The sequence below is a fragment of the Trypanosoma cruzi genome, genomic scaffold (assembly GCF_000209065.1).
Source record: "Trypanosoma cruzi strain CL Brener 1047053516851 genomic scaffold, whole genome shotgun sequence".
Classification (NCBI taxonomy): Eukaryota; Euglenozoa; class Kinetoplastea; order Trypanosomatida; family Trypanosomatidae; genus Trypanosoma; species Trypanosoma cruzi.
In genome coordinates this window covers 27361-44673 of record NW_001849577.1, presented here as the reverse complement: position 1 = coordinate 44673, position 17313 = coordinate 27361, and the positions used below count along the sequence as shown (strand labels likewise).

Below are 17313 nucleotides of genomic sequence, written 5' to 3'. Positions count from 1 at the left end.
AGCTCCCACTAGAAAGGCGTGAGAGGTCCTGAAGCCAAGAGCAGCCAAATCACACCTGCAAACAGGCAAGAACCAAAGTAATTATAAACACAACAACAATAAACACAACAAAAGTAAAAAGAAAAAGAAGAAAAAAGGTCCAAATGTCTTTATAAATATGATGCGTAGGTGCTTGAATCAATTTCTAAAGAGAGATTTGTTACTGCTGCGTTGCTCGCCTTTCTGTTCGATCTCGGTTTTCTCGCATCCCCTGCAGCAGCCGCGGTGCCTTGTCAGCTGGAGGGCCGGGCTCGACAAGCGGCCGTCGTCCAAAGACCTTGTTATAATTCTCCTCGCGATTGATAAGCTCCATTTTATACATCTTCATATCGCGTATCGTTTTTTCCAGCGCCTGATCCTTCTGCTTTATTTCCCTCATAAGACGGTTAATCATCGCGACATCTTCTTCTCTTGACTCGCGGTACTCATAACGATACCGCAGTTCATCGAGTGCCGCCTGCAACTTCCGTATGACATTGTTTTGTGTCGTTCGCTCCTCATCGTGTTGCTCCATGAGATCATCAATGATCGTCTTGTGGTTAGTTGATATTTCTTTCAGCTGATTCTCCGTGTCGCGGCGCTGGCTCTCCTTTTCATCTTCAAAATCGCGCCGCATCGCCTCCAACGTTGCGGTAAACTCACGATGCACCGCCTCCTTTCTACTTTTCTCTCGTTCGAGCTCCTCCGTGCGTTTCCGAATATCGTGCACAGATGCGTCTAACTTGAGGTTTAGACTCTTCACCTCCTCCTGGAGGTCGGCGCACTTCTGCCGCGCGGCCGCGATCACCCCATCGGCTCGCAGTTGCACTGCATCACGTTCTGCTGTCAAAGTGGCACGGAGCTCAGCCAAAGCGGCCTGCGTCTTCTGCGAAAACTTCTCCTCCATACTCGAGACATAATCTCGGTGCAGCGCTTCCACCTCCTTCATCGATCGGGATGATGCCTCTTCCAGCCGCTCCAACGCCTGACGAGCGTCACACTCACGGCCCTTCCACAGACGCATCTCCTTCTCAAGCTGGGCATACTCCTCACGCAAGCCGTTAAGCTCAACATTGGACTTTTGGAGCTCCTCTCGTAGGAGTTCATAATCGGCGGTAAACTTTTCAATGTACTGCCTCTGTGACTGTATCTCATCATAGAATCGAGTTGCATGCTCCTTTGCACTTTGCCGCATAGCGTCCATTTGATCCTTCGCCCGCTGCAGTTCCTCCTCACCTCGCTGCAACTGCTTAGCAAACTCTTTTCTCTCGATATTCGATTCTTTACGTTCTGCCTCCTTTTGTAGCTTAGCCGCCTCCATGAGGTTGCGAATCTGCTCTTGGTGTCTCGCCTCTAGTTGTGCGTTGGCTGAATTGTTCAACTCCGTAAGATGACGCAGCCTGTTATTATGCTCTTCACAAATTTGTCGCAAACGGCTCTCGTACCCTTCTGCTTGTGCCCTAATTTTGCTTTCCCAGTTCCGTTCGCTCGCTTCTGCATCGGCCTGGAGCTTATTGCGAAGGGAAGCAATCTCCGCCTCAAGCGCATCTCTCTTTCCAATTTGTACCTCCCGCTCGGCATTCATACGCGCCTCCATCTCCGCTATTCGCCGCGCATGGTCACCCCTCATTGCCTCACATTTCGCTGCCAATTCATTTTTCTGTGTGACAAGCACCTGAATTTCATTCTTTGCGGTATTTAGCTCCTCTTCGAGTTTGACAACGGTTTCCCGCAACTGCGCGATGGTGACGCGTAGGTCTCCCCCGACACTATCAGCACTTGACAACTGACCACGAAGATCCAAAAGAACCTTTTCATGCTCACGTGTCAGTTTTTCTATTTGCTGATCGTGCTGCTCCTTCTGCCGTCGCAACTCCTGTGTGTGGTGACTAATCAGCTCCTCCTTTTCACGCCGAAGCTGGGTCACGAACACGTCATTCGACTTCTGCGACGCCAAATGGATGTCAAAAAGAGCATTTTCATGTTTTGCTTGAAGCGCGTTAATTTCTTCCTGATGTTTCTTAACAAGTTCGGAGGCATTTTGTCCTAACTCGTCACAGCGTTCCTCCAGTAATCGTTCCGCCCGACTTCTTCGCCCAATTTCTTGCTCCGCCGCCTTCTTCGCCTCCTCCAGCTCCAGCACGCGACGGTCGAGTGCTTCGACCCGACTCAACAACTGCTGGTTTTCCTTCTTTGCATCATTGAGGTCATGCAAAAGACGGCCTTGTTGAGTTTCCAGCAGACTCTTTTGGTTTTCTAAGTCTGTTATGTCGGCAGAAGCCTTGGTGAGCCCTGTCGTTTTCTCGCTCAGTGCTCGTTCCAGTTTGTCACGCCCCTCTTGCACTTCCTTTAGATGCGTCCTCAACAGTTCCGCGTCCTGCCGCAGTGTCGCCTCAACGTCACGCGACACACCCAATGAATTACTCTCGGCATCAAGACGACGATGTAACGTGTCGCACTCCTGCTGAAGCCTGCTTACCTCCGCTTCGCGACACCGACAGTCCTCCTTCCACCGCGACAACTCCGCAGACATACTTGTGGCAACATCATTGGAATCATGTAATTTTTGCTCCCATTTTTGCAATTCCTCTGCATGGGCCGCGGTGGCAGCATCAAGCTGCGACTGCAGCAGGTTCAACTTTTCTTCCAATGCGTCTCTAGCATCCATTTGCTCAGCCAACATCGCCTTGTACCGCTCGTTATATTCCCGTACCAAGTTTGAAATCTCCTGCTCCTTTGACGCTCTTAGCCTCGCTGTTTCCTCGTCCTTTGCCGCGCACAACGCCACCGTTTCCGCTTCATTTGCCGCGGATTTCTTGGCTGCCTCCTCCAGTGCCTTTCCCCTCACCTCGGCGATCACCTCCTCAAATTTTTTCTTGCTGGCAGAAAGTTCATCCACCATGGAGGCAGATTTCCGTGCGTATGCATCCTTTGCCTCCTGAAGCTCCGCCATGTACCCACGCTTCATTGCCTCAACCGCACCATTGCGTTTTTCCTCTTCCTCACGAAAAGCCTTCCGCAACCCCTCCACACGACGTTCTGCCTCGCTGCAGATTGTACGAAGCTCCTCCTCGTGTCTCCGGCGCATCTCAGCATTCCTCTCATCGTAGTCTTCATTCTGAGTATTCAGTTGATAAATGACTTTTGTCAGCTGAGCAATCTTCTTGCACATTTTGTAGTGGGTGTCCCCACCACCGCTATGCCTGCGATTCATTGCTCTGTGTGTGTGTGTGAATTGCCGCAATGAGAAACAAATAAACAAAAAAACCCTATAGGAAGTACTGCTAGGGAAATAACTGAGGAGACAGAAAAAAAGAGAAGCAACCAAAAAAAAATAAAAAGATAAATAACCCCAAAAAAGGGAGAAAAAGAAAAAAGGTCCTTCATCTCACCCAATCCTCATAGTTGTTTCTTCTCTCCGCCGTTCCCACAGTCAAATACAAAAGTTGTAAGAAGGAAAAAGCCATTCGAATTTCTTATCGGTAATTCAGACGTCTATTTATGATTATAAAAAAAAAAAAAAAAAAAAAAAAACACCGCACCCCGTCCAATGAAAGGAACTCGTTTAGTCCGGCACACCTCCTCATTTCTTCACAATCCCACCACCCTCACAGCAGGGCGCTTGTATGAAGAAATAAATACATAAAAATATCCCCTCCATTATTCTCCCTCATGGACACTCCTGATGATGTTTTGTTTTATTTTTTGTTTTTTTGTTTTTGTTTTTGTCCCCTCCCCTCATTACTTTTTTCAAAGGAGAATTTCCCTCCCAATAAAAATTTTGTTGTTGTTACTTTTTTTTCCCCTCTTTTTTTTGTTGTTGTTAGCGTTACAGAAGCTCCTTCTCCATGTGTGAATGCAGGGAGGGGCAGTGTTCTGCGGACGGCACCTCGTCCCACCCAATCTCCAACGCATGGGCACTGTTCTCTCTCCTGTGACTCACAAATTTGCGGCCACTGTCTGATAGCGGGGTGCAAAGAAATGTCGAGGCTACGCGGTGAAGACAAGTCCATGCTTTAACGCACCGGAGCGGATGTTGTAATGAACATTGTACCGGCAGTGCATTTGATTCAACCCAATGCGCTCACCACCAAAGGGCAACCCCACGGCTGCTTTTACTACGGAAAACCCGTTAAGCACAGCACTCATCGAACTCCCACCGATAAACTGTTTCTTCAAGCCAAAGCTCAGCTGGCTCGTCATATCTTGGTCCTTCTGGGTGTGGTCAAGCTGCATCGCAAACTCAGCGTCGTGAGCCCAGTCTTTTTTTGTGATTGCCAGCTTCCATTCGCCTTTACTTGGAGTCCAGTCCCCAGACAAAGATCCCTTCTTCAATGAGTTTACGGCAGTGAACCCGTGAGAAAGAGACGTCCCTTTTGTCATGGGATCCCACGATAAACTGGATCCCACATGCAACCCCCGTATAATCCGTTGAGCGTGACTCAGTGTAAAAGATTGATTCTTAACGTACTGCACCGCTGTGCAGCCGCCCTGCACCCACGGGTACTGAAGCATACCAACCACTGTACCCTGAGTCATACCTTGTTGCCGCTGAGCCATACATTGGGCAAGGAGTAATGCCCCTGTACTGCTCACACGCTGGTACATTAGACTCCAGCGACTCAATGTGTTGTATGAAGCCGCTACAATATCGGAAAAACCATTCATTTGAAAAGACACTTCCCAGTGTGACATTTGAGGGGAAAGAAGGACACACTTAGAGGAAATCATCACGTTTTGTGCGTTACGAGCCACATTCAGCGTAAGTCCTTCGTTTATTTCTCCAAAATTGCCTTCCATCAAGAGTCGCTGCGCACCACGAAACATAGATTCATAGCTGACCAATTTGGCCGGAGATGTTGGGCCTTCCTTGGCGCTAGCGGCCAACTTCCTTCGAAATTTCTCCTCGCGTTGCGAGGCAGCCTCTGCAGGTGAGGGCTCGAGTGGGGTCTCAGGGTCCACGTCTAGTAACTTCCTCCTTACTGTTTTTTCCGGCGCGGCGGACACTTCCTCAGACTTCCCTCGAAGCCATTCCATCAACATCTTGAAACGGCAGCGGAAAGCTTGATAGTTTAGCGGAACCCACCGGACCTCCTTACGTGTGTGTTATTTAGAGACTACAATAACGCCAAACAGCAGAGAAGGCAATAAAACAAAACAAACAAACAAATAAATAAAAACAGAAAAGGGATGCGTGCGTGTAGAGATATTCAAGAACACATGGGTGCATCCAGTCGCGTTCCGGCATGTACTGCGAGGTGCAAAATCGGCCATGCAGTACTCTCCCAGTTTTTGCTTTCTTTTTCTTTTTTTTTTTATTCCTTCTCGTTTCTTCCTCTTCCCGTTTTTGGCCTAAAAAAAATTTTTTTTTCCTTTTTTTTCTGAGGTGTGTCCTTGCGTGTGTGCTTTTTTCATTCAAAGGGAACTCAACAGAAAAAAAAAAAAAAAAAGAAAATTCTGCTGCTCCTTCTACAAGTAACGCAAAGTGCACGTGATGTCTTTACACTCTCTGTCCACTGTGCACTCTCCGGGTCTCGCAACAAAACAAACATCCCACATCAGTCTGCCTCTGCAAGTGCAGTCAGCCATTCCTCCACATCTTCATCGGGGACCCGACGAAAACAGTGGTCCTCCACGCTGCAACGTCCCACCTCCACATCGGTCGCCTTTAGAGAGGCACCAAGGGCACTCTGAAGGGCTGCGAGAGCGATCATGGCGGCATCCTTTTGAGAGAGTGTGTGAAACGGAGCATTTTTCTGCTTCTTCTCCAGGAATGCATTCGCCTCAATCTGCTTTTTGCCGATGGCACATGCGTGGTAACTGCCGCACCATCCTGCCGGATCTACGCAGTAAATTTGCGGAACCCACGAACCATCCGCGTCATTCTGCTCCATCCCAAGAAATGTCATGACAACTCCCATCAGCCGCAATCCAGCGTGCTGCGTCCTCACCTGCGCCATATCCGCCACACGCTTGGCGAGCACGCTAACGGGAATCGGGGAACCGTAGCGGTACTTGTATTCAGATGCTTCCTGACGGGCCTTTTGCACCAACGACTTCCCGTCTGGAGCCCGTCCCGTGATGCACGTCCCGATGTCTTTATTGATGTTGTGGAGAGAAGTAATGGTATCGGGGCGCATCAATCGGTCCGGCACGTTGTGCTGCGTAAAGACCAAAACGGCATCCTTGCAACGTATTGCTACCGTGAGCAGGCCCGCGTACGTGACGGACTTAAAGGCGTACTCCACCTGGTATAGAGACCCCTCGGGGCTGAAAACTGTAATGTACTTGTCAAACCCCGTGCGACTCATCTGCTTCCTTTTTTCTTTTCAGACTTCTTCTCGCTGACTCGCGGTGACCGATGAGTGAATAAATGGAGTAAATAAATAAATACAAGTGTACCTGTATGTATGGGTGTATTACTGTTTGTGTCTCTTTCTTGTTGCTGCTAGTCTGCCTCACAACTCTGAAAAAAAAAAAAAAAAAAAGAAATATGTGATGGCCTACCGGTGGCACAGAAGAAAAAAAATTTAACAAACAAACAAAAAAACGAAAATAGGCGTTGGTGGCGATAGGGGGAAAAGAAGAGAAAAAAAAAAATGGGGTGCTCGTGCAAAATGGTTCGACAGGGAAGTTTTCGCAAAAAAAAAAAAAAACAGCCCGCAAGAAGAAGTGGAGAGTATCTGACATGGACGGCAGACGCACACAAGGTATTAAAGGCCGCAGCGAGCAGAAGGGGGAGAAAGGGGGAGGCGGAATTGCGTGCACATAAACAGAACTAAATTATGCAGTAAAAAAAAAAGGAAAAAAAAAAAAAAGTCCATCACATTCAGGCAACACTAAAATAAAGGCCGGCAATCACGCAGGCCACCAGAGAAAATAAGCCGCAAATACACAAAAACCCGTACAGTCGTCAACAAGCAATAATCATAATAATCATAACATCAAAAGACAGACAGAAGTGATGGGAACGCTGAAAGAGAGGGTAGAGAGAAAGATAATAATAAAAAAAGAAAAAAAAAAGAAGCAGGACAATACAAAAACAAAAATAAAAAGAAAAGCGGGCAAACATTACAAGTGAACAGTGATACTCCTGTTCACTCAAATCCCCAAGAAACCACTTCATGCCCTACAAATATTAAAGCCTCCTCAAAAGCAGAAGCAGCAATATATGTATATATGTATATATAATAATAATAATAATAATAATAACAAAAAAAGCCGCCTTGCCGTTCCTCACAAAATTCCCCTCTCACCCGTCTTAATGTACTAAGGAGATAAATCCTTCACTCCCTTACATATCGGCTTCAAGTGTTGCATAACAAAAAAGGAAAAAAAAAAAAAAAAACTGGGTGCAAAGTGCAACTTCAGTACAGTCTCTCCCGCGATTTGCCAATTCTCCAAATCTGTTTCTTCATACAGCCAGTAATAACAACAATAATAAAATTATCTCATTTAACATCAATTTTAGGTGTAGTTTGCAATTTATCTAAGGGAGAAAATTTTTCGACCTTCATCGGCCCCTCCGGCATGCAGAGCTTCTCTGCATAATGCAGTTTTTCTCCAGACGGAGCTCCTTCCACATTTCTTGATGACGTTGGTGAGTATTCCGCTTGCTTTGGTGAAAATGGTGATTTTTCAGTCTGCCGGAAAGTGGTAGACGCTCCGTGACCACACGTGCTTACATCAAACCGGTGCTGGAAGGAGCTGTTGCTTTCTTGAACTATTGTCGCCGAGCATTCTTCAACATCCGTCTGGTTTTCCCAGCGATTCATGGACGACGCCTCACTTTTCGGGTCAATAAAGTACCCGCCATTACGCTCCCTTACCTCAAGTATCGAGTCAACCCATCGGCAGATAGAGTTCACCTTGCTAAGCACCAGGTTTGTCACGTACACCTGCACCCCACGATAGTCCGTGAGAGCTACGAGATTGCTGTTTGCAGCAGCATCAGAAAAAAAGGCAAGAGCATCGTATTCATTTATCACCTTGCCCCTTGAGTCATGAATGACAGCTTCCGACACGGGATCCGTCTGGACGCGCGGCTTTCCCCTCACTATAGAACTACACTGCCGGTTTGAATTCTGCAGTAATTTTTGGTTCGACAAAACGCACCCCATCCCTCCTTCGCAAAAACCGCTTCAAGTAATAAAATAAAATAGTAAAACGCAACGACAAGGTAAAGCAAAGATACATGTAGACACAAAAACACGTACAAAGGCGGGTGAAATGGAGGAAGCAAGAGTGAGAAAGTGTGTGTACGAGATTAGAATTAAAAAATAAAAGCTATTAATAATAAAATTACCCGTACGATATCCAATTGCCATGATCCAAGATGGTCTCTCATCCACCTTGAAGAACTTCCACGACCAACCACACAACAACAACAACATAATAATAATAACATGAACACGTGATGGGTCTAATGATAGTTCATGCGGTAGAAGCGGTCAAAAACACGATCGCCATGAGCCTGAATGGACTTTTCAAGAACATGACGAAGCGGTGCTGTTCTCGTCTCCATCGCCGTCTTTGAAATGCTTGGACTATTTGTTTGCATATGCAGAATGGACCCAGGTGCATCACCACTTCCTCCTGCAACTGTCTGAAGCTGGGCATTATCGCTTGTCAGCCACTTACCGGGTGAAATGAAATCCTCGTAGTGTTTTTCGTATTTGTGTTGTGCCACCTTCAGCTTCTCCATTTCTACAAGGTTACGGTACCCTTCCAGTCCGTAAGGAGCCGCCGTGAGCACCGCGTAGCGCATCTCAAAGATGGATGCACTCGGTTGTAGCAAAGACTCCTTAAAGCGAATGTACTCCTCCACACTATACTCCGGTTTAAACCAATACGCCTGTCGCAAAAGATGGATGTTCTGTCCATAATGCACCAGCTCGCGGAGAACATGTTCACTCACGGAATCTGCAACGCGTTCCACATGGAACCGAAAGCGATTGTGTATGCCAGTTCTAAGATCCAGACAGCATGCTGCCGCCCCTGTTCCAATGTTTGGAACGTCTTCCTTGACAGGGTTAAAGATATAAAACCCCTGGACGCTGTACTCTCCGTACGGTAGCATCACGATGCTTTGGGCTGTGATGTCAAAAGAATTCATTACTTCTCTGCAGTTTCTTCCATCTTCAATCGTCCAATGATTTAAAAACTTATTTAAAAGTTCTTCTTTTGGTATATCCAACGGCAGTTCCGCAGCGGATAACGTCAACTCATGGATTGCGTCAAGCACGTCATCATCACGTGTAGCCTCAAAAGAAGGAAGAATAAAGTTCACCATACAAAATGTCTCTGGTGCGTAGGTCTCAAAACCAACCAGTCCAAAGCTTCCAAAAGGTGCCTTAATTCCTTTGCGCCTCACAAGTAGATCTACAGCAAAATTGATTTCAAGCTCTGCCTCTAACATTGCGGCGGCCGCCTCCTCAAGACTCACGCCAAACCGTCCGCAGAGGCGCCTCAAAGTCGCGGCATTGACGGAGCGCATCGGGTGACACCCCTCGGGAAACAACTCTCCAAGGGCTCCAGGATGCACCTCCCGTGGAATCGGCCTGTAAAAGACAACACGATTGCGCATGATACCAAAGGAATCACCCGGTACTTTCACGTCATCATCGCCTTCCCCATCCGGTGGTTGATCCTTAGTTCGCAATTCACTCAAAAGCTCCCGCGGTGGCAGCTCCTGCTCCAAATGACGCCGCTCCTCCTCTGTCAGTGCATCCGACACAGTGTGGTAATGGGCCCCCGCAACTAAAAGGCGTGAAACTGGCGGGCGTGCAATCCGAAGAAGTGCCGTCGTCATAAACAGTCTTTTTCACCCGTTATCTTCTTACCCAAAGGACAGGTAGAAAAGAAATAAATGAATTTATTATTTTATTTTTTAAAAAAAAGAGGAGTGAGGCCTAAAAAGATGACACTGAATTTAGAGGCGGGCAAGCAGACCCCGCGGCCTGCTCCATGAATCATAAATGTACAGAGGTAAAGAGGGTCACGCACATCGTTGACATCAACATCATCGTCTCCCTCCTTTTCTGCGTTCAAACATTTGGTTTTGTTCAACTTTTCCCCTTATGTCGTATCGCCCTTTCGCAAACACAAAAAAAGAACGTCCAAAACAAATGACAGCAATTGACACCCACCCAGACAGACACAGACATACACACACATATATATATATATATATATACGCATGCCCTTTCTCTCCTTGTGTGTCGTTCAGGCCATCCTCAGTGTTTCCGCATCGATAAACTCGTTACACAACTCAGAAACCCTTGTAAAGTACGGTGATTGATGATTCATCGATAAATATTTCATTGGTGAACTCGTTGCGAAGAAGGTCAAAGACGACAACTCCACAGTTACGTAGCTTCTTTTTCTTCGCAATATGCTGGGATGATGACGGCAAAAATCGGCAAAAAAAACAACGAAAATAGCTGCTATGCCCAATCACAATGACCTCCTTCAGTTCTGCATTGCCGAGTGCTGAAGATGTGGCTGGCGTATATGAGTCCGGCTGAGACCCATCGAATAGGTGGCGAATAAATTCATCCATTCGCCCGTATACATTGATTTTCGAGGTTTTGTTACCGGCATTCAGATGAGCATCAAAAACTGTACCGAGCTGCTCCGAGAAATTCAACTTGCCCATTTTACAAGGAACAAGTTTCCCGCGCTCCGTGGAAAGTGTCTGTGCGTCTATGTTACGGGAACCCTCTTGTAGCGAAGAGTCCACCACAATTCTTTCCCGTGTAGAAGAGATACGAGGTCTCATGCCCACAACTGCAGTTTCCATCGCCCGTCGAAGGTTGCTGCAAACTACAAGTGATGTGTTTGTGTCAAACGATATCTTGCCCTTGGATGTACGTATGAACTGGGCCAATTCCTCTGCTTCCAAGTTTCCTTTGGAACTTAGTGGAGAATCGATGATAACAGAGTTAAACGGATCCATAAAAAGATAAATCGTTTCACGAACAAACGCCTTTACCAGACGTAAAGGCCATAAGGCTCCAAACGAGTTAAATAATGAATTCCAAACAGACTGCCCATGCCGAATAAACACTACTCGGATGACACGTTTGGATCCCTCTGTTGCCGGTGCCTTCATCTGCATGTGGTTACTCCCGGTAAACGATTTCGGAAGGTCGTCGGCAACCATCATAAACTGCACACCACTGATGTAGGAGCCAATTTTCATGCGAAGGGCCTGGGCGGCCGGTGACACGGCAATAAAAACCGCAATCACCAGGGCAAACACCATGAACAGAAACATTCTTAATTCCCCTTGCCCTCCCCCTTTTTTCCCCCTCTTTTTACCAGATATTCCTCCTAGAAGTAAATGCAAGAACGAGTGTGTGGATTTCACGTGGAGAAGTGCGGCAACAGGAACCCCCCGCCGATCAAATAAATATATAGCGAACATAAAGGGGAGAAAAATACACATCAGAACCTCCAATGCATCCCATTTTAGCACGGGAATGCTTATGCCATTTCCATCTTTTTCACTAAACCTCTTCTACTTCTCTCGTTAATGTACACAAATAATTTATATGCGGTGTTAGCAAGGGATAAGGATACACACATAAAAAAGAAGAATAAGTTTTCCAACTTCCTCAAATAGCAAACCTCATATGTGCATCATTCAGTTCAATTTGTGCCTGGAAGCTTCCAAGCATCGCTTCGCAAATGGTTGAGGCTACAACTGTTATATCATATTTGCAAATGGCGGGTTCTTTTAGTTTCACGATCGGATAGTGGACATTTTCATTGCACACAAAATGTAAAAGTGAAAAACGGCGAAAGCCCTTTCCACACGGAGACCCATCAGGATAAACCACGTCAACTTGTTTGTTATTATTATTATTACTTTCCTTGGCGCATGCATACAATTGATTTTCTGCATCTATGGTCGTCCCGGCACTCCTTAGTCGGTCGGGCAGGGTATAAAAACCATCACTGTACTGCAGGAGCTGTGACCCTATTTCATCTACAAGGCGCCACCGGTGCTGAACGCCGAGAATGTATTCCTCCACTATCACCTCTTTGACCTCCCTGTATTGCCGAACCCACCTACCCGGACACAACTCGTAGCTCCAGTAGCCCATATTCCACGCGATGCAGCCGATTCGGGAGGACTTCAATTTCTGCGACAGCTCGACGTTGTTGAAGAGCCTCATCTCATTCTCACGCAGTTGCCTCGCTAATTCGCAATCCTCGGCGAAAACACAACCGAGAAGCACAGACACAGCAATGAAAACGCGCAAAACAACTCCCAAAAGCATACGGCACCACCTACCCATTCTTTCTGTTTCCTTCCTTTTTTTTTTTTTTTTTTTTTTTTTTCTCTCTCTTAAAAAAGTGTCGTTTTTCTGCAATGCTATGTGATCCTTCCCGAATGCAACAAGGGTGAGGCTTTTGATCCCAGTGATACCACGTCAACCGTCAGAGAAGAGAGGGCAAGATGAATAAAGACAACATACATATATAAAGAAGAGTTCAACATAAAACAAAAAAAAAACATAAAACACCCTCGCAAAGGATTCCGCGTCCCTCCACCTTCCTTATTTGACGTCAATAGCAGAAAAGATACCCAAAAAAGGCTAATAAAGAATAGAAAGAAAATCCTCTCTCTGTTCTCTTTATTCAACTCATTTGGAATCATAAAACATGAAAAAGAAATATTTTCCTCACATTCTTAGGCGTGATTCAAACTATATTCCACTAATTACAGAGGACGGTACGAAGACAAGTCGATGTTCTCAAATTCTTCCTTTCCACAAAAATGGAAATACCGCACAGGCACACACATAACCTCCCAGGCAGTTAATATTAGGGAGCGGAAATAAAAACGGCGTATATATATAAATATATATATATATTTCAGACGCCGATCCTCACCGTCTAGCAAACTTCTTTGAGAGTGTAGCCAGCAGCTTTTCCGTTGGGACGTAGTGACCGCATGGAGGGACGAGTTCTCCAAGTATCAGACAATCTTCTGCCCAGTTGACCTTTGCCAATGTAAGTCCAGGTAGCTCCTTTTTAACGTTAGCTGCCTCTATCATAACATCGCACTTTTTCTCGCCATGGTCGTACAGCACGTGTGTCACAGCTGTCCTTAAAAGTTTTCCAAGGCTGCCTTCCGATGAAGAGACTATTTGGGCTCCGCACAGCTTAAGTGCCCGTGTTAGGTGGGGGTTAGACTCAAGCGAGGGGGTTAGAAGAAATTTCATCCCGCTAAACAGAAAACTGTCAACACGGTTGTGTCGTTGTTCGCAGCTAAAAATCCCAATATTAGCCGCCCGCTTACGTGTTTCACGGGCATCTTCATAATTTTCCTGATCATCCTCTACACTTGCTTTACCCTTTTGCGCGTTGCACACGGCCTCGAACACGTCAACATTTGTGTACTGCAGTTCGGGGACTTCAAAGCAAGGTGGAAGATTTGCATTTGCGTTCACTAAAACATTGTTTGGAGAGCCATTTGCTTCCTTTTGCCTATTTTGCGAGAATGACGTTGGGATGGCGTACTCCTCCACATTCATTAGGTAGTAGGGGTGCTGATGGTGTGGAAGCACGGGACCTTTTCCAGTGGGCTGTGCCACAGCTGGAATAGATGTTAGGCGATATAGCCCAACGTGGATCTGACGCGACTGTAGCAGGCAGTCCAGCATCCATGTAATAGGAACTACAAAAACATTGCTGATTCCCCCTTCTACGCACCTCCGTACCTTGTCACTGCGCTCATATCCAGGGCGGTATACCAGCACGTTCACTTGTGAAACGTCAAAATCCACGATGCATGTCGCCCCGTGACGCTCAGCCATGCGCCATTCAACAGAGTGACTTGGGTGCTTGATGGTACGTGGAATGACTCCGTTGAAGTGAATCCTGCACCCCGCAAAGATCTGGGGCACACCGCAACGGTCCATCGGTCGAGAACGCAAACAGACCTGGCAGAAGGCATTTTGCCGGGAAACCTCCACCGTACAAATCGGGCAGGTCCAACTATCCCGTGTAATCGTCGCGTCAACAGGGTCCACCACACCCGACATGTCTATCGATAATGCCTAGAGTAAAATATGGAGTAATACAAATGGCGTTTGTATGTGGATATATTTTCCTCGATCACTTCTCCAGACCGTCCAACACAAAAAGCCACACACAGACTGAAACAAAAAAAAAAAAAAAAAAGGAAAGGCATATAAATATACTTAAATAAAAATATAAATATATGTAGTGAAGGAAATTTGCATTCAAGCATTAAAAGTAGCAAAAAAAAAAAAAAAAATGAAAGTTACATCATTTCAAAGTATTTTCCATACTATATATGTACATCTGCATATATGGTAGTTTAAATGGTGCGCCGGAAACCGATGCTAGGAGCATTCAAACTGGGCAACCTTCTAGGGTTCCTCAGTGGCACAGATGACTCCGTCGTATGGTTCAATACGTCCAATGGCTTTGGACGCCATCGAAGGAGCCGCTGCACTGTCGCCCGCTCAGACGTCATAAATGCCGCATCAGGCGGTGTGGGAGGACGCCGCTCGTAGCGTAAGGCCTCCGCGCGATTGCAGCGTTCAGCCTCCTCCTGCATTTCCTGTTGATGTATGGCCAACTCTGTCAGCTTATCCACAAGCGACTTTTGCTGTCGACGCAAAGCGTCCACCTTTACCCGCGAGACACGCAGTTGTTCCCGCCCTGTTTCAACTTCGCGGAGCATGATTTCTATTGCCTGATCGTGCGTTGACAGAATGACTTTCTCAGGTTCAACGTCAAAATTTTTCTCATTGATTTCCTCTTCTTGATTCGTTGTGAGCATGCAACGCTTGATGGGACGCCCAGAACACAATTCAAGAATATCCATCTCTGTGTGGTATGTCTCAAACCGAAAGGCGACACGGATATCAGAGAGATGAGTTCGCAAAGAATCGTTTCCAAGGGAGGAGCTCATGTACCATTGATCTCCAATGGCATCTCGCTTGAACACGTAGTCAAATCCAGACTGCAATACCGAGTTACGTGCAATCTCACAGAGATCATTGGGAGAAAGGCCCCACACGCGTGCTGCAATACTATACTCCTCAATAAGGGGTTCCTGTGTCTGGTGAAACATCAATGGATCGTCTGTGCTAAGTGAGACGTTTAAACCGCGGCGAAAAAATTCCGGAAACGGGTTCTTCAAGAAACGTAGAAAGAGAGCATTGTTGCTCAGTGGTGATACGTGCAAGCCAATTTGCGAAAGATAAAACAAATATTGCATTGGAAAGTCATCCCGAAGGTTGATGCCGTGGCAAATACTGTTTGCACAGAGGAAAGCGCCATAAAGATGCTCTGCCGACCCTGACTCGCCACAATGAGGACGCAACGCAAATGTTGAAAATCCTCGTGATGCCCGAAATTCGTTAAGTGTACGGATGTTGGCATACAAGTAGTACAAATAATAATTATATGGAGGATTCTCTACGGATGTCCATGCCCATGGTGACACTGGTAAAAATGGCAAATCAAGTGTTGCTTCATTGTCGACAGAATCAAACCCACTCATGTGGTTTAAAAAGTGATGTATCAAAGGATGCTCGGAAGGATGCAGTGAGGCTTCCCAGAGTGGCTGAAATATGTTTTGTAAATATTGTCCAAAACTCCCAATCAAATTCTGTGCACGAAAAACCTTGTACACACGCGGTACTTGAATGACCCACTTGTTATGTTTAGACGACATCCCATGCGTGGAAAACCAGAGTGCAAGATTGTCCCATTCCCTGATGTTAATACCGTAAATGGAAACACGGTTTTCAGCATATGTGTGGCGATCCCTTGAGTACTGCGCAAACACATCTTGAATCAGCTCCGCAAAGTATCGTCCCTTCATGAAATTATCCGTTTTCAGAAGTAATGAGCGAAGCTCCGGGTTCTCCATTGGATTGTATTTATTGTTGAAATTGTCAAAGCGCTCAAATAAGGTGTGGTCTGCCTGCACGTTCAACTGATCCACGGTCAGGTTCTTGGTGATGCCATTCTTCTTAAAGAAGTGACCAAGGGTGTGAATCAAATCCCCCCTCTTCGTGGCAATATCGTCCCCACTATACATGAGCTTCTTCACAACGAAACTCAAAAGCTGTCGTCCGGTCATACCGGCCGCCATGTGAATGTGTGTGTCAACCTTCACCGCCTGATAAATATCGCGGTTTGAAGAAACACGATCCTCCGTCGTTCCCGCCTCGTTGGCGTGGTTCAGGGCAAGATGAAGACGAAACCGATGTTCCAAATTTTCAAGTCGTTTTTGTGAAAAGTCCTTCACATCCGAGGATGCACAAATGTCTTGTAGCTCCTTTAAATCGTTGCGGAATTTCTCCACCGTTGGAAGCTGTCGAGGCCATGCATGGACGACATTTTTGGGGAAGGAAATAAAGACGGCGTCATTTGCGGCATACGTCCAGTCGTCCTCGTTGAAACTGTCGGTTTTTCGTTGAAAATCGGCCTCCACGGAGCGCTGTTGTGTCACCTCCCACGGATTTGGAGGTTCCCAAATGTACTTGAAGCGCAGATCCATTGCCCGAGCGATGCCTCGTGCGGCACTGACAGCCCACTTTACTTCCTTGTGGGGGCCATTCAGGACTGTGCGAGGAAAACGAACTCGCGTATCCAGCACAGTGTGATATTCCACCTCCTTCACATTACTAATGTAATGCCAACGACTCGACCCTATCGCTTCGCGTGGGAGACTTCGGTTGATATATAAATCCTTCAGCATGCCACGTTCCAAGTCCCATGACTCCTCACGGAATGCAAGGCGCACGTTTGTCACTTGACTCAATTCAAATGCATTTCCCTCAACTCCCCGGTTAAAGTTTTCCCCTAGCCATTCCTTCTTGGTCTCCAGCGGAAAAGAGGATATCATCACGCTATTTCGAGCCAATTCCGTAAGATCAAGAAAACTCAGGCCGCATATTTTCATTGCTGTTCCGTATTCCTCAAACAGTGGAGATGAGCCGTGGTGGTAGAGGAGGGGTGCTTCGGTAGCAATTGCCACATTTAAGCATCGGTGCAGAAAATTTGGGAGAGGATGATTTTGATAGTGTACAATCCCCTGAATATGATCATGCAAGGGGCTTACGGTAAGACCAACACCATGTAATCCACACAAGTATTGCAACACTGGATAATCCATGATTTCTGTCGCTCGCGTGATAACGTCCCCCAGTAGATACCCGGCAAGAAGACCATCCATTGAGGTTCGATTGCACCGCTGCAACGTAACTGAAACGTGTTTAGGCCCTTGCGTTTCCGCAA

The 17313-nt window shown here is 46.5% G+C and overlaps 9 protein-coding genes across 9 annotated transcripts, besides 17 other annotated features; all 9 read right to left on the bottom strand.

Annotated features, from left to right (window-relative positions):
- Positions 1 to 515: part of a sequence feature (areas merged during assembly that could not be assigned to a particular haplotype. This can correspond to areas where the two haplotypes were merged or to regions with more than two copies in the genome that were merged during assembly.) that runs on past the window's edge.
- Positions 67 to 136: a sequence feature (T-rich).
- Positions 200 to 3232, bottom strand: Tc00.1047053510729.90 (hypothetical protein, conserved; the record flags this gene model as incomplete). Its single annotated transcript, XM_813778.1, has 1 exon — positions 200 to 3232. One exon carries the CDS (start codon positions 3230 to 3232, stop codon positions 200 to 202), a length of 3033 nt encoding a protein of 1010 aa, XP_818871.1.
- Positions 516 to 17313: a sequence feature (heterozygous, non-Esmeraldo-like haplotype).
- Positions 3325 to 3395: a sequence feature (T-rich).
- Positions 3528 to 3552: a microsatellite.
- Positions 3710 to 3747: a microsatellite.
- Tc00.1047053510729.80 (hypothetical protein, conserved) lies at positions 4009 to 5061 on the bottom strand (the record flags this gene model as incomplete). The annotated part of the gene is made up of 1 exon (XM_813777.1): positions 4009 to 5061. The coding sequence occupies one exon, from the start codon at positions 5059 to 5061 to the stop codon at positions 4009 to 4011; it is 1053 nt and encodes a 350-aa protein (XP_818870.1).
- Positions 5308 to 5367: a sequence feature (A-rich).
- On the bottom strand, positions 5577 to 6329 carry Tc00.1047053510729.70 (proteasome alpha 1 subunit, putative; the record flags this gene model as incomplete). Its single annotated transcript, XM_813776.1, has 1 exon — positions 5577 to 6329. One exon carries the CDS (start codon positions 6327 to 6329, stop codon positions 5577 to 5579), a length of 753 nt encoding a protein of 250 aa, XP_818869.1.
- Positions 6488 to 6510: a microsatellite.
- Positions 6811 to 6836: a microsatellite.
- Positions 7006 to 7078: a sequence feature (T-rich).
- Positions 7206 to 7233: a microsatellite.
- Positions 7342 to 7366: a microsatellite.
- On the bottom strand, positions 7470 to 8138 carry Tc00.1047053510729.60 (hypothetical protein, conserved; the record flags this gene model as incomplete). Its single annotated transcript, XM_813775.1, has 1 exon — positions 7470 to 8138. The coding sequence occupies one exon, from the start codon at positions 8136 to 8138 to the stop codon at positions 7470 to 7472; it is 669 nt and encodes a 222-aa protein (XP_818868.1).
- On the bottom strand, positions 8441 to 9829 carry Tc00.1047053510729.50 (hypothetical protein, conserved; the record flags this gene model as incomplete). The annotated part of the gene is made up of 1 exon (XM_813774.1): positions 8441 to 9829. The coding sequence occupies one exon, from the start codon at positions 9827 to 9829 to the stop codon at positions 8441 to 8443; it is 1389 nt and encodes a 462-aa protein (XP_818867.1).
- Positions 9881 to 9917: a sequence feature (AT_rich).
- Positions 10183 to 10213: a microsatellite.
- On the bottom strand, positions 10289 to 11296 carry Tc00.1047053510729.40 (hypothetical protein, conserved; the record flags this gene model as incomplete). Its single annotated transcript, XM_813773.1, has 1 exon — positions 10289 to 11296. One exon carries the CDS (start codon positions 11294 to 11296, stop codon positions 10289 to 10291), a length of 1008 nt encoding a protein of 335 aa, XP_818866.1.
- Tc00.1047053510729.30 (hypothetical protein, conserved) lies at positions 11637 to 12323 on the bottom strand (the record flags this gene model as incomplete). The annotated part of the gene is made up of 1 exon (XM_813772.1): positions 11637 to 12323. One exon carries the CDS (start codon positions 12321 to 12323, stop codon positions 11637 to 11639), a length of 687 nt encoding a protein of 228 aa, XP_818865.1.
- Positions 12323 to 12366: a sequence feature (A-rich).
- Positions 12878 to 12902: a microsatellite.
- Positions 12918 to 14075, bottom strand: Tc00.1047053510729.20 (hypothetical protein, conserved; the record flags this gene model as incomplete). The annotated part of the gene is made up of 1 exon (XM_813771.1): positions 12918 to 14075. One exon carries the CDS (start codon positions 14073 to 14075, stop codon positions 12918 to 12920), a length of 1158 nt encoding a protein of 385 aa, XP_818864.1.
- Positions 14223 to 14256: a sequence feature (AT_rich).
- Tc00.1047053510729.10 (AMP deaminase, putative) lies at positions 14375 to 17313 on the bottom strand (the record flags this gene model as incomplete). The annotated part of the gene is made up of 1 exon (XM_813770.1): positions 14375 to 17313. A coding segment is annotated over one exon (2939 nt), but the record flags the coding sequence as incomplete, so codon positions are not given.